General features: G+C 55.8%; 1 protein-coding gene across 1 annotated transcript in view; it reads left to right on the top strand.

The window, feature by feature from the left end:
- SLC9A8 (solute carrier family 9 member A8) overlaps positions 1–12,961 on the top strand; it is a 61,600-nt gene that overhangs the window by 33,638 nt on the left and 15,001 nt on the right. Inside the window, exons 8-10 of the mRNA XM_045833204.1 lie at positions 3,555–3,698; positions 9,755–9,893; positions 11,320–11,425. Coding sequence (XP_045689160.1) covers positions 3,555–3,698; positions 9,755–9,893; positions 11,320–11,425 — 389 coding nt within the window. The remainder of the gene's footprint in view (positions 1–3,554; positions 3,699–9,754; positions 9,894–11,319; positions 11,426–12,961) is intronic.

Here is a 12,961-nt window from a genome sequence, read left to right as displayed (position 1 = left end):
GTTACCTTTATGCCCCGGAATCACTAGATATTGTTTTACATTTTTTTCAAAAGAGGACAGGTTTTTAGATTTTAATAGGGAATCTTCTGGTTTTTAAATGTTGACAACTTGTTCAGTTTTTCAAAAACACCATGCAGGTCAAATGTCTGTGACCCACAGAAATTTGGAACCCACAGACATCGGCACTAAAGAAAACATGTAAGAAAAAAAAAAGAAGAAAAGAAACCAAAACTTTCTTGCATTTTATTTTAGAGACATTTCTGCTGGAGAGGTATTTTACTCCCAGATACACCCCGAATTATTTCAGCATCCTAGACTGTTTCCTTTTTTTTCTCTTTTTTGTTGTTTTTATCTCGTCTGAAGACATGCTCATTGAGTGGAGGGGGGAAGGGGGAGAGAGAGAGAAACATCAATCAGTTGCCTTCCGCAGGAGCCCCAGTCCGAATCCGCAACCAAGGCGTGTGCCCGGCCGGAAATCGAACCCCCGACCTTTCGGTCTGCGGGATGATGCCCCGCCCAACTGAGCCCCACTGGCCAGGGCTCTTTTTGTGTTCTTGATGTTACCGTTCCTTAAGATGATGGAATCAAGAAAACACATTTTTAAGGTGAACTTCTGGCTTCGGGCCTTGTGAAAACTGGGGCGTGGAGGTGTGAAGTGAGCAGCTGGCGGCAAGTCACATGACCCCTCGGTTTCAGGGCTGCTGGTGACGCAGGCAGCTCCCATTCAGACTTTCCAGGGAAGTGCTCCACCCCAGCTGAGACCCCCGACCACGTGCTGTGTAATTTATGCAAGGCCTTTCCCCCCAACCCTTTCTTGAGAAACCTGGAACGGACAGCCAAGTGGCCACGTGAGCGCCACCCTGAGTCTGTAGTTACCGTTCCGCTATGTCTGCTCTCGCGTGGGTCCTCCGTCTCTCCCTCGCTCTACCCACTCATCAGTCCGCCTTCTGGCTCCTGCGTCTGACCGGCAGTCAGTTCAGGAGGCCCCGGGGACGGTGGCAAAGGGCGTCAGGCAGGCTCCTCTCAGTGCATCGGAAACCCAGCGCAAAGTGGCTTTTCGAAGACGGAAGTTGGTTCATAGAACTGAAGTGTCCCCAGAGTGATGGCTTCTGGCGTGACGGCCGTCCGGGGCCTGCAGTGTCAGGAATCTTCCCGGACGCAGCTCCGCTCCTCCCTGACTGGCTTCCTCCTCAGGCACATCTGCCCCACGTGGCAGCACCGGCCGATGGCTCCGGGATCATGTCACCCTTCAGCCATCCTTGCCAGATGGCCAAACTAATTCCCCATGGCCTGCTCAGATGCCTGCTGGTGACCCACGTTGACCAAGCTCGGGTCCCCTGCCCAGCCCTAGAGTCCCACACAACTGCATGGATGGAGAGTAGGAAGTGGCACCTCCAAGGAAAATTGGGGTGCTGCTACCAAAACCAGGGCGCATGGGTGTTTGAGCAGGGAGAGCCGTGGCTGTCTGCTCTGCCATGTGGCACTGGGGGATGGGAGGAGGGGCCCTCGGCTGGCGGAGCAAAGTCAGCACAAGGCACAGGGGTTCCCAGGGCTGTCCCCACACCCCTGCCTCCCCCCCACCTCAGAATACACTTTTTAGACAGTCAGCTTCCTTCGAGGCCCCTGCGAAGCTGCCATGAATGAGTGACGAGGGAGGGAATGAAAGAAGGGAGAGTGGAAGGTCTTGTGTCTGGGATGCAGCACAAGGGCCTCACAGGCAGCCGCCAGCCAAACGGGGTCTCCCAGGTTGGTGGTCATTCGTTACCCAGCCTCCCCTCCCTCCCTCCCTCCCTCCCTCCAGCCTGTCTGCCTTCCACCGAGCTCTCTGCGCCATGCTCAGCACCCATCCTGGGAGTATACCCATGGCTGAAACGCAGGGCCCACACCCCTGGTGCTCACAGGGGAGGCGAGAGGCAGGTGAAGGGACAGCTCACGATGCGTGTCACAACTTCTGTGAGGACAGGGACAGTGGGAACTGGGGTCTGAGCTGAGACCCTCTGGGTCTGGTCCTCAGCTCGGGATCCGGAGACCCTCCTTGAGGCGAGCCGGCTCCCCTGTGTGAACTCACAGGAATCGAACCCGCAGGGAGCTGCCCCGGAAATCCGAAGGCCAGGGTGCTGATTCCCGAAGAGAGCCGTGCCTGGTGAGGCAGCCGGCACCTCCTCCCGCCAGCGCTCCCCTCCCTGAGCCCAGAGTCCAGTGGCCACGGAGGGCCGCTGGGGATGGCGGAGTGGACAGAGCACACTCCGTCCGCAGGCCGGGAGGCTCCCCCTTCCCTCCCAGACTGCGAGCTGGTGAGGGTGGGACGCAGCGGTGGCGTCTCTGGCTGACGGCTCTCACGCAGGGCCCTGGCACTGGGGCTCCGTGCTGGGCCTTGTGTTGTGGGAGGGGCGGGCCTGCCCATGCTGCCGACGCAGGACGAAGGCCTTGGCGGTTTGAGGGGGCAGAAGGCTTGCAGGGACAGCTGGCTGTTGCCACGGCCCCCAGATGTTGGCCCGGCCACCTGCCGACTGTCCAGGTCCTTGTTCAGATAAGTGTCATTTCTTCAGCGAGGCCTTTCCTGACCACCCATCTGATCGCGCATGCCTCCCCCCTTCCAGGTTACTCTTTCTCTATCGCCCTGATGTCCTGTGTAAAACATGTCATTTTCTGGGTTGGTCTCAGCCCCTGGATATTGCTGTATCCGGTGTCGTGGTTAAGCAGAGGCACCGACTCTGAGCCGGATGGACTGTGTTTGAATCCTGCCTCTGCCGCTTGTTAGCCGCCCAGCCTCAGACAAGCTCAGTGTCCTGTGTGTCACCGGGCAATAGTGGTACGTCTCCTACGGTCACCGGGTGGATTATTGAGCTGCTCCATGTCACGTGCTTCGCACAGCACCTGGGGCCTGGTCCGTGCACAGACAGGTCTGCTGTTAGCATTAGCCTCGGCGCCTGAAGCACAGCGGGCCGCTGACGCATCTTCGTTGGAGGTCACGAGACCTTTGTGGGCGCCGTGGATGAGGGCCGCCGGCCGGCAGGAGGCAGCTCTGGGGTGGGTGTCTGCCAGCCAAGCCGCCCATCTCCTGAAGCACGCTAGCGCTGCTGCTCCTGGCACTTTTTAGATGTTACACGTGTGAGCGGAGGCTGGGGCTGGTCCCGGGCCGAGGCAAGGGGCAGAGCAGGATTCAGACGCAGCAGCCCAGGGGTCACTTGGGGGCGGCCTCTGAGCCGCCGTGCTCCCCACCGCTCCGACCAACGAGCTGGGGAGTCTCATGCCTGTGAGCCGAAGTCTTCCCTCCGCCGCTGCCCCGCGGAGTCTCGATGTGCAGAGCAGACAGCCAAGCCGTTCCTGACAACCCCTTTTCGAGTGGCCACTTCACTGCTCCACCCTCGGCGTCCGTCCGCCGATGTGATGTCGTAAGAAGAAAAAACACGGCAGCCCCTGTTACTGCGTCAGCCACCGTGGGTGTGCTGTTACGTCACATCAATCAAACACGGTCCCCGGTTCTAACGCTTTAATGCGTGGACCAAGTGAGGAGCGTTACAGCATTGCCCCTCCTGTTCCCTTCGTTACAGTTTTGCGTTCGGCTCCCTGATTTCTGCCGTCGACCCGGTGGCCACCATCGCTATTTTCAACGCACTCCACGTGGACCCGGTGCTCAACATGCTGGTTTTCGGGGAGAGCATCCTCAACGACGCCGTGTCCATTGTCCTGACCAAGTGAGTGTGCCCTCCCCGGGGGACAGAACGGCAGGGCCTTGGCACAGAAGGACAGAGGTTCCCATGCAGCTGTGTGTGCAGTTGCTGTCCCCTGGGTGACCGGCTCGCCTGCCCCTTTCTGTCCTGACCAGCGAGGACGTGCCCCGGGGATACTGTCAAGGTCTGGGGTGGTCCGCCTCTTGTGACCGACCTGGTAGCAGTAGTCGGGAGTGCGGCTTCTCGTCTGCATCGCCGGGGGGTCTTATTAGATGTGGCATCCCCAGGCCCCACCCCAGGGCTTCTGAGCCAGCGACTGGTCTGAGGTGGGTGCTAAGAACTTGGGTTTTTCACAGTTTCCCCAGACGGTGACTGAGCAGCCTGTTGAGGGGTGAGTGTGTGGACCGCGTGCTGCAGACCGCTGCCGATGGGGCCCTGCTCCCCACTGGGGAGCTGCCGCAGGTCGCCTCCCTTCTCCCCGCTGGAGAGGAGGATAGCGGGGGGGGGGTGGCGGCGTCCTTTCTTAAGTTGCCGCTGGGTGGAAGCCACTTTGGAAACTGCGGGTCTCTTTCAAACGTGCATCCGCGTCACTGCCCTTGTTGATGGGATAGGAGCGATGAAAGGTGAATCGTAAGATGTCTCTGGGGAAAGAAACAGAATTCAAGATAATTTCAAATGTGTTTATCCTTGAACTCTGCGTTTTGTGGTGTTCACTGGCCGGTGTGGGCAAGAGAGCCAAACAGTTTTGCCAAAAACCAGAAAAGGTACCAGCAGCCACAGCAGTTGGAGAAAAGAACCCTGTACAGCGTGCGATTTGATGAGCCAAGAGAATTCTGGGAGCCAGTCAGGGTTCTGATGGAGAGTAGAATTTCTGTGATCTGAATCCTGACTTGTTTCCTTTGTCGCAAGCTTCCTTGCTAAGCATAACATTCTGTGGTGGTTAGCATTTTCTTAAAAGCTTTACCATAGACGACATTCGTAATTCGTACACTGGACTGAAAGGATGTTTTATAGTGGAAAGAGCCCAGACTTTGGAGTCAGGCTGACTTGGGCCCAAGTCCTGGTGATGCTGGTACCGGGGAGAGATCCGGGGTCAGGGCCCGCCCCCGCCCCGCCCCCCCAAGCCTATTCCTCAGTGCTTGCCTCGCTCGCAAGGGAAGGATGCAAGCGAGAGGCAACACATGTGGTGGGAATGGGACGGCAGGTGTATGTGTGAGCCAGGTGTGAGTGCCGACCTGCAGGCAGGCCCCGGCCAGTCTGAGTGCCCCCGGGCGTGGGGGAAATAAAGTTGTTAGCAAGTTTGTTAGTGAGATCGCTTTATACGCTTGAGTCGAGGCTACACGTGGGCACCCGGCCAATCTGAGTGCACCAGCTATCGGGGTTCAGGGGTTAAATACCTTAGTCAGTTTCCAGGCTCCTCCTTCCCCTTCTAAACCTCGGGAATAATGTACAGCTGCAAAGGCTTTCTTCCGGTTGGTAAAGGCTCTTCATCGTAGTTGGTGAAAGTGTGACCGAGGCTCCCTTTCCCAGGAGAGCCTCAGGACCCCCTCCCCCTGCACTGTCCCTGCTTGTGGTGGTCGGAAGACCCGGCAATCCCACCGGACCAGGCTCGGGGCTGCTGAGCCAGAGGGTGAGACGTGTCTCCCTCCTCCTCCCTGCCTGGTTTACTACCACCTGTCCCACCTTCCTGTGCCACCACTCGCAGCTGTGTGGCCCTGGGTCGGCTCCCTCACCTCCTGAGCCGCAGGCTTCTCGGCAGTCTCGGTGGCTGTGAGGGCGGTAACGCCTCCTCCTCCTCCTATGCCTGGATCTGAGGACTGAGCAGCGGTGTGGGGCTCTGCAATGAGCATCCGACAGCAGGCGACGCGAGACCCTCTGCCCTCCTGCACCTGCCCCGCTACTGTGTGTCTGTCGGCTCTGTTTTCATGCTGCTTCTGCAGGGAGAACTTACCCCAGGTTGCTTAACTGCAAGAAGAAGCGCTTAGCGAACCTAAACAAGAGAAACTTTAAAATACTTTTGTTATTCTAAAAATAATACATACATAATTCATACGACATTTAGAACACACACAAGAAGAAAGGAAGAAAGAAAAATTACATGCATTATTACCCAGAGATAATTACAGTTAACAGTTGGGTGGAAGTGTACATTTATCTTACTTAGATGAGCTCATACCCCACACTGCAGCTTCTCCACGGAACAGAGGTGGTGAAATAATCTTCTGCAACATCATTTCACCCTGTTGCTGGCTTTTCCACATATCTCTTAACAGAGTTTTCTGTAGCTGTACTAGGAAATTCTCACATATCTTGCCGTAAGACCTTTAAGAAATCGGACGGCTATATTTTTTCTTAGGATCTATTCTGAAAGCTTCTTAGCTTTCCGGTTTTGACTTCGATCTCATATCTTGGCTGCATATATTGAATGTTTGTGATAAGGAATTGTGCCCAAATTGGAGGTGACATCATGAGTTATTTTCATACATTAGGAGCTAAACTCAATTGCTTTGTCTCTAATTTATTATTATTTTTTTTAAATCCGTCAGAAGTAGGACCTTTTCCGAGCTTTTCCAGGTCTGCCACAAAAAAAAAAAAAAAAGAAGGCCAAAGACTAGGAGATACTCTCTTTTTAAAATGAGAAACCATGGAATCATTCGTTAAAAGTAGCCAAAGGTTCTTCCCGGCGAAGTACTTTCGAAGGCGGCAGGGGCACCTGTGCCAGCAGCTCCCCGGACTGGGTCTGTGGACACATGCCCATGTGGTTTCCCCCACTGCAGGGACGTGGGTGGGCGGGGCCTCCCAGGGTGGGCGGGGCGTCCCCGACCTCAGCTGCAGCCCACCTCCCTGGCTCTCAGACACGCTGTAGGCTGGCCGTCCTCCATGAGCACTGGGTGCGGGACCTCTGTGGCCCGGACACTGCTCAGAGACCAGCTGGACTCGACAAACTCAATCCGAGGCGAGAGAAAGATGCTCTCGGAGAAGTGCACACAGCCGTGCAGGCGGAACACCGCCACGCTGCAGGGTTCGCCGGAGGCTTCTGGGGGGCAGCCTCGGGAGTCGGTGGGCGTTTTCAGATAGAAGAGAGACGTGGGGGAGCAGGGGGCAGGGCCGGCCTGTCCCTGTTTTTGGCATCACAGGGGGGAGCTGTTGCCCACTGTCCTCGACTACAAGGTAGAATCATGCCTTGTTTTACAGGTATATTTCGTAAATGATCATCTTCAAAGTGATCTGACTCATTTTTCTTTGCAACTGAATATGAGCATGAATTACTCCTTTTTTCATGTTTTCACTTTCAGAAGTGCCAGAAAGCTAAGTATCTTCTATTTCTTCATTAACTTTAATTAAATTATTTTTAGCTTTGATTTGTTGCTATGACAATTTGTTCTTCAAATAACTACTGTGGAGGGAACCTTTTGTTCGGCACGAACCTTTTGAGCTACAGTTTAAGCTCAAGAACTGGATTCTGAGGCAGCATTGTTTTATGTTCGTAAGGTGTGCGAAACGTGACCTGAAAAAAATACAATGTAGACAATTACCAGGCCAGAAAGAGTCCAGATTCTGCTTCCATCCGTCCTGAGTTCAGAGTGGCCTAAGCCTCCTCCACACAGAAAGAAAGCAGCCGTCCTGGCCGGTGGGTGTACCGGCTGAGGGAGCTGCCTGGGCCGGGGGCCAGACACTGTGTGCGTGTCCACAGACCCTTCGGGGACGCTGGGCGATCTCAGCCCTCGAAAGCACTGTCCCGGTAAGAGCCTCGCTGGATCCCAGCATTCCCCGAGGCAGCGGGATGGGAACCGGTGGTCTCCTCGGAAAGAGAGGGGATGGGGGCGGTGGTGCATTGAGGCGAGTTTGGAGAGCGCTTGGGTGAAAAAAGATGTTTTCCTTGCAGGACGTGGCAGAAACGTGTGTTACATTGCGCAGTGCATCCCCACGAAAGGCTCCCTGAGGTTGTTTGATCTAGCTACTCTTTTGTCAGAGATTATCTGGCTTTATAATTACACCAGTTAGTGTAATGCTGAGTAATGAAGCTGAGTATTACTGCTGACACTTCTTCGCTTTGTTTACCGACTCAGCAACAGTTTATTGGGTGTCTTCTGGGTGCTGGACGCTGCCGGAGGCCCTGGACGTGGGGCAGCTGAACAGGATTGGTGCCCGTGCGCCGGTTCATTAGTTCTCAGCTGCTCTGGAGAAGGCGGCAGCGGGGGGCCTGAGAAATGGCCGGTCTGCGCAGAGGGCCCAGGGCAGGTGTCCCTGAGGAAGTTACCTGACCCTGGGTTCCGAGACACAAACTGGCAAGTGAGCTGGGGCTAGGGACAAATGCGAAGTGACTGCAAGGAGGTGCCCGTGACTCTGGCCCACCCTGATCGAGGAGAGGGGATCGAGGGGTGTGGCAGGGACAGGAGTCAGGTTGAAACTGCACAGGGACCTGAGCCCGGAAACGGGCAATACCGGGTGGCCAGGAAGCCAAGCTCAGACCAGGTGACCAGAAGGAATGCAATAATGTCTCTGCCCCTGCACTCCCTACCCCAAACACAGAAGGAGCTGATTGCACCTCCCTGTAACTGCCTGCTTAAACCACTCACCCGCGTGCGCGGCTGATCAGGGTTTCACTCTGTGCAGCCTTCCCAGGGTCCCGCCATCCCACCCCCACAGAGCGGGTGTGAACGCAGTGACCGGGCAACGCAGCAGGAAGAGGGTCACCCCACCCTGAAGTGGAAAATGTGCAAGCCCACCTTTTCCAAAAGCCTGTCTTCCCGACCAAGCCTGCTTTGTCCCCGGCTTGTAAGAGCAGCTGAGCAGAGCCAGCCCCCCAGCCAGTGCAGAGGACCGTCCTTTCTTCTGGGCTGCCTCCCTTGTGCTCGAGCGTGAGCTTCATAAAATCTGTCTGGAAGTTCCTCTGGGGTTTCCTCTTGATTACTGTTTTGGGAAACCCAAGAACCCCAGTGCCAGTAACAAGGTCAAGCTAAGACGACTAGGCGTCCTCCGGCAAAGCAGCAGGGAAGCTGTCGATGGGTTGTGAACAGGCCGATGACCTGGTCAGAGGTGCATTCATTTTCTGGGGCTGACTCAGGCCACCGGATGGAGAATGGGTGGTCCTGGGAGGACAGGGAGGTCTGTAGAGACCAGCGAGGCATAAACTCAGGGACACACTGGAGGGCAGGAAGGGGGAGAAGCGGATGGATGTAGGAAACAGCCCAAGGCAGGATCTGACTGCAGGAGAAGGGTGCGTAATGAGAGCAACCCCATCGTAACGGTGTAATGGTTTTCCCTTTGTGGGTGAAACCAACCACTGAATTTAATGGCTTCTGACAGGTTTACTTTGTTCTGTTACAGTGAAAGGAAAGCCCTTCCAGTTCTTCCCCCTTCTGCCTCCTAACTCCACCCTCTCTGGCTCCACCCAGTGGCGGGTTTTCTTTAGGCGGCTCCATTCCAGCCGGACTGTACGCCCCAGGCTCAGTTTCAAGTTTTACTGCAGGACCCGCCGCCCCGGCCCCCCATGCTGGAAACACTCCCAGGGCCTCCGAGGGGGAGGAGCAGCCCTGAGCCTGGCTCACCAAACGCCTTTCGCAGGCCCCGAGCTGCCTGCTGCTCTGGCCTTACCCCTCGCCTCTGTCTCCCCCGCCAGCTGCGCCCGCCCATCCTGTGTATGTGTTTTATCCATACTAACCTGTGTACTCGAATGTTCCCAGAATGTGCTTGTGTTCTCGGTTCCCTGCCTCTGTGCATGCTGTTCCCTCTGCCCAGGGCTTTTCCCTCATTGTTTTGTAGCCTAGCTCTAAACCACACGCCACGCAGAACCGTGGTGCTGCCGTAGCCCTGCGCCCTCACCCCAGATGGTCATGCGTTCCATCACCTTAGACTGGGCAGCTCCTCGCGGGCAGGGGCCTGGCCCTCACCTCGGAACCCCTGGGCACTGGCACTGCGCCCGGGACGGAACAGGTGGACAAACACGTGTGCCGCACCGAATGATGGGACAGAGGAATGGGAGGGCAATCCAGGACAAAGCTTTGCATTCTAAATTAATTTCTAATAACTTTTGTCTATAACGTTTTAACTTCCTTCTGTTTTCTTTTATTTCCTAGCACAGCTGAAGGTTTAACAAGAAAAAATATGTCAGATGTCAGTGGGTGGCAAACATTTTTACAAGCCCTTGGCTACTTCCTCAAAATGTTCTTTGGCTCGGCCGCGCTCGGCACTCTCACGGGCTTAATCTCTGCATTAATATCCTTTGCATGTGACGAACGGGCACGGAGGAGGGGAGTGTGCTCCACACCTCCGTCTCCAGCCTTTTCCTCCGGCCCCCTGGGGGCACCAGGGCTAGTCTGAGGTGGCGTGTGATGGAGGACTTTTACGCCTAGTGTTGGCTCCAGTAGCACTTTAATTTAAACTCAGAGATTTTTAAATTTAACACGTGAGATTGAGAATGTCACTGTAAAGCTGCAAAATCGTGCTGGATATCAGATCGGATTCGGGAGGCCTCTGAGTTCCTGGAGTACGAAAACTGCATTCAGATGATTTTCGTTTTCTGCTGTCTCACTTTCCACATTCAGAAAACTGGGAATTAATTTCATTTGAAAATGCTGAGTTGAGGAAATCTGGAAGTGTTTATCCGGAAGGGCCAGAAAAGAGGCTTTCAAAGAGAGCTCGTCTCAGTTACGTGCACTGATTTTCTCGCGTGCAGAAGAAGAAGGAGAAGGAGAGAGGCCCGTGAAGGCCGGCGACACCCTCATTGCTCTGGAACATTCGTCCCAGTCGGGTCGTGATGGGAAGACAGGCGCCCGGCCATTTCGGGGCCGGCCTGAGCCTGCGTCTCGGGGAGACGGCCGCCCGGCCCCCCGAGCAAGCAGGCTGTCCCCCAGATGGCCGGAGGAGCCTCTCTCGCCGGGGACAGGTGTGTTTGTCTGTCACCCCGTGGAGTTTTCCCGTCGCCTCTCTTGTCCAGAAGCCTGGATGCTCTGCTGACTTGGGTGACAGCTTCTCATCTTGCACCGATAAACAGAACAAAACAGAAAACGTTCACCAGCTTAATGCCTCCCTCCATATTTCTCTTTTCCTCACAAGGGGCGGGGAGCACCTGCTGCTGAAGCCAGGTGCCCCCGTGGGCACGGGGACGATGCTGGGAGACGCAGGAGACTCTCCGTTTCAGGAGCAGGAGTTTGGACGGCCCCGGGCGTAGGACAGGCGGCCCTCCCATGGGACATTGAACCCGAGCCTGGAAACCCCATTAGCTCATGATGGGGCAGGAGGAGGCGAAAGTGTCACAAGGCCCCGGAAGGGACCCGGCAGCGCGGGCTGTCCCCAGTCCGTCTGCAGCCCCCCGCTCTGCCGCCCACGGCCCTGGCACGTTGCCCGCCTTCCAGCCAGCGTTCTTAAAGGAGCTGACTGAGGTCGATTTTAATTTCCCCTCCCCATGTGTCTCGGAATTTACATTTCTTAGTTTTGTCAGGGTCCCTTTCTTAAAACTACAGTCTCCCTGCGAAGGGAAAAAAAAAATCTGCGATGACAGATTTTCACTAGTTAGCTCAGAATATTCCAGAATCTTGTGTCCGTTGTTTAACATAACGGGTTTGGAAGGCAGCGTTTTGTGCCCTCGCTAGACCTCCCGTCCACGGCCCCGTGTTCTTTTTCCTTGACAACTGTCATCTACGTGCTCAAGCACATTGACCTGAGGAAAACGCCTTCCTTGGAGTTCGGCATGATGATCATTTTTGCGTATCTTCCGTACGGGCTCGCGGAAGGAATCTCCCTCTCGGGTAAGTGCACGAGAGCGTGGAAGCGCTGGGCGGGGGCGCGGTCCCCTGCCCGGTGGGAGAGGTGGTCAGCCGGGTCACGCGCAGTCACGAGAGGCAGTCACGACTCAGAAGAGCTTCAGCAACCACGGGACTCTCCTGGGCCCGAGAGATGCACCTGGATGCAGTCCTGGCTGCACCCAGGGCCTCGGGTGGCCCCAGTCCCCTCTCGCTTTACCGCCGTCCCGAGGCAGCAGTCACGGCGTCACCTCGGGCTTGCCTCCTTTCCGGAACAAGGGCTCCAGAGGTCCTTCCCCCGAGGATGGGGTCGGGCTGCCGGGGGCCCTCCCCGGGCCCTGGAACCCACGGAGCTGCATCCGGCCACTACGGTGTTTTTTTTCCAGAACGTCACCGAAGTGAAGCCATACAGTGTGCAGCCGCTGGTGTCTTATTTCTTTTAGTTGAAGTAACATTTCCAGGCAACATCATGTTTTGCGTGTATCATATTCATCATTGTCTCTGCATTCTGGAGCACACGGAACATAGTTATAACAGCGATTTTAACGTCCTCGTTTGCTAATTCCATCGTCTCTGTTGATTCTAGTCTGTTTCTGTCGGTTAAGTTCCTCCAGTTTATTCGTCATATACTGCTGCCGTTTGCTTGCCCGTTAGTTTTTTATTGGATACCAGGCCTTGTGGACCCGATTATGTTGTTGCTTATTAGGTAGAGTTTGGGATTTTCTTTGCCATATGCCTAAGTTTCCCAGAGTCGATCCTTTTGAGGTTTACTTGTAAGCTTTGTCGGGGCAGGCCCAGAGGAGCACGAGGAGTGAATGCGCTGCCCTCCTGAGGGCTCTGCCTCACGTCCCGTGTGTTAGGAGGTGACTCCACTCCGGCCTGAGGGGACGCGAGTTATTCCCGGCCTCGCGTGTGCCTTGGGAACTGCTCAGCCTACTCCTTTTTAGCGATTCTCTTCCAGCCGCGTGGAGTCTCGCCCACGCGTGTGCAGAGTGGATTCTGTCCGAGGTCCAAGGGGACTCGGTCACAGCTCACGGAGCTCTCTTTCTGTTGTCTGTGTAGTGTCTCCGCGCTGGTGTTCTGCTGCTCTGTGTCCTCCAGCTCTCGGTCTCCCCTCTCAACCGGACTGAGACTGCTGGGCTGGGTTCGGGGTTCCCCTCTCTGCGCCTCGGCCTGGGGGCTCCGTCCAGGTGGTGAGCTGGGCGGGGGCCTGGGGTGGGAGTGGCTGCCTCCTTTGTTTCCCTCTATTGGGAATGGCAGTCCCACCCTGCCCAGCACCCAGTGTCGGAAGACCATTTTATTTGATGTCTTTTACAAGTTCTCTAGTTGTTTATGGCGAGGCAGCAGTTTGCGTAGCAATTATTTCCTCACGGGCAAAGCGCAAGCCCCCACGGGTGTTGAATGACCCCACTGAACAGAGGTTTCCCACAGATCACGTTCTGGAACCGCATGCGGGTGCCCTGCGAGCAGACCCTGCCGAGGAGACAGCTGGGAGGACGCTGGCCGTTTCCGCTGGGGAGCTCGTTGGAAACATCAGGGATT

This window comes from Phyllostomus hastatus, unplaced genomic scaffold (assembly GCF_019186645.2).
Source record: "Phyllostomus hastatus isolate PE091 unplaced genomic scaffold, TTU_PhHast_1.1 phas_contig_17, whole genome shotgun sequence".
NCBI classification, from domain to species: domain Eukaryota; kingdom Metazoa; phylum Chordata; class Mammalia; order Chiroptera; family Phyllostomidae; genus Phyllostomus; species Phyllostomus hastatus.
Note: the sequence above shows the minus strand (reverse complement) of the source record. Positions and strands in the feature narration are given on the sequence as shown.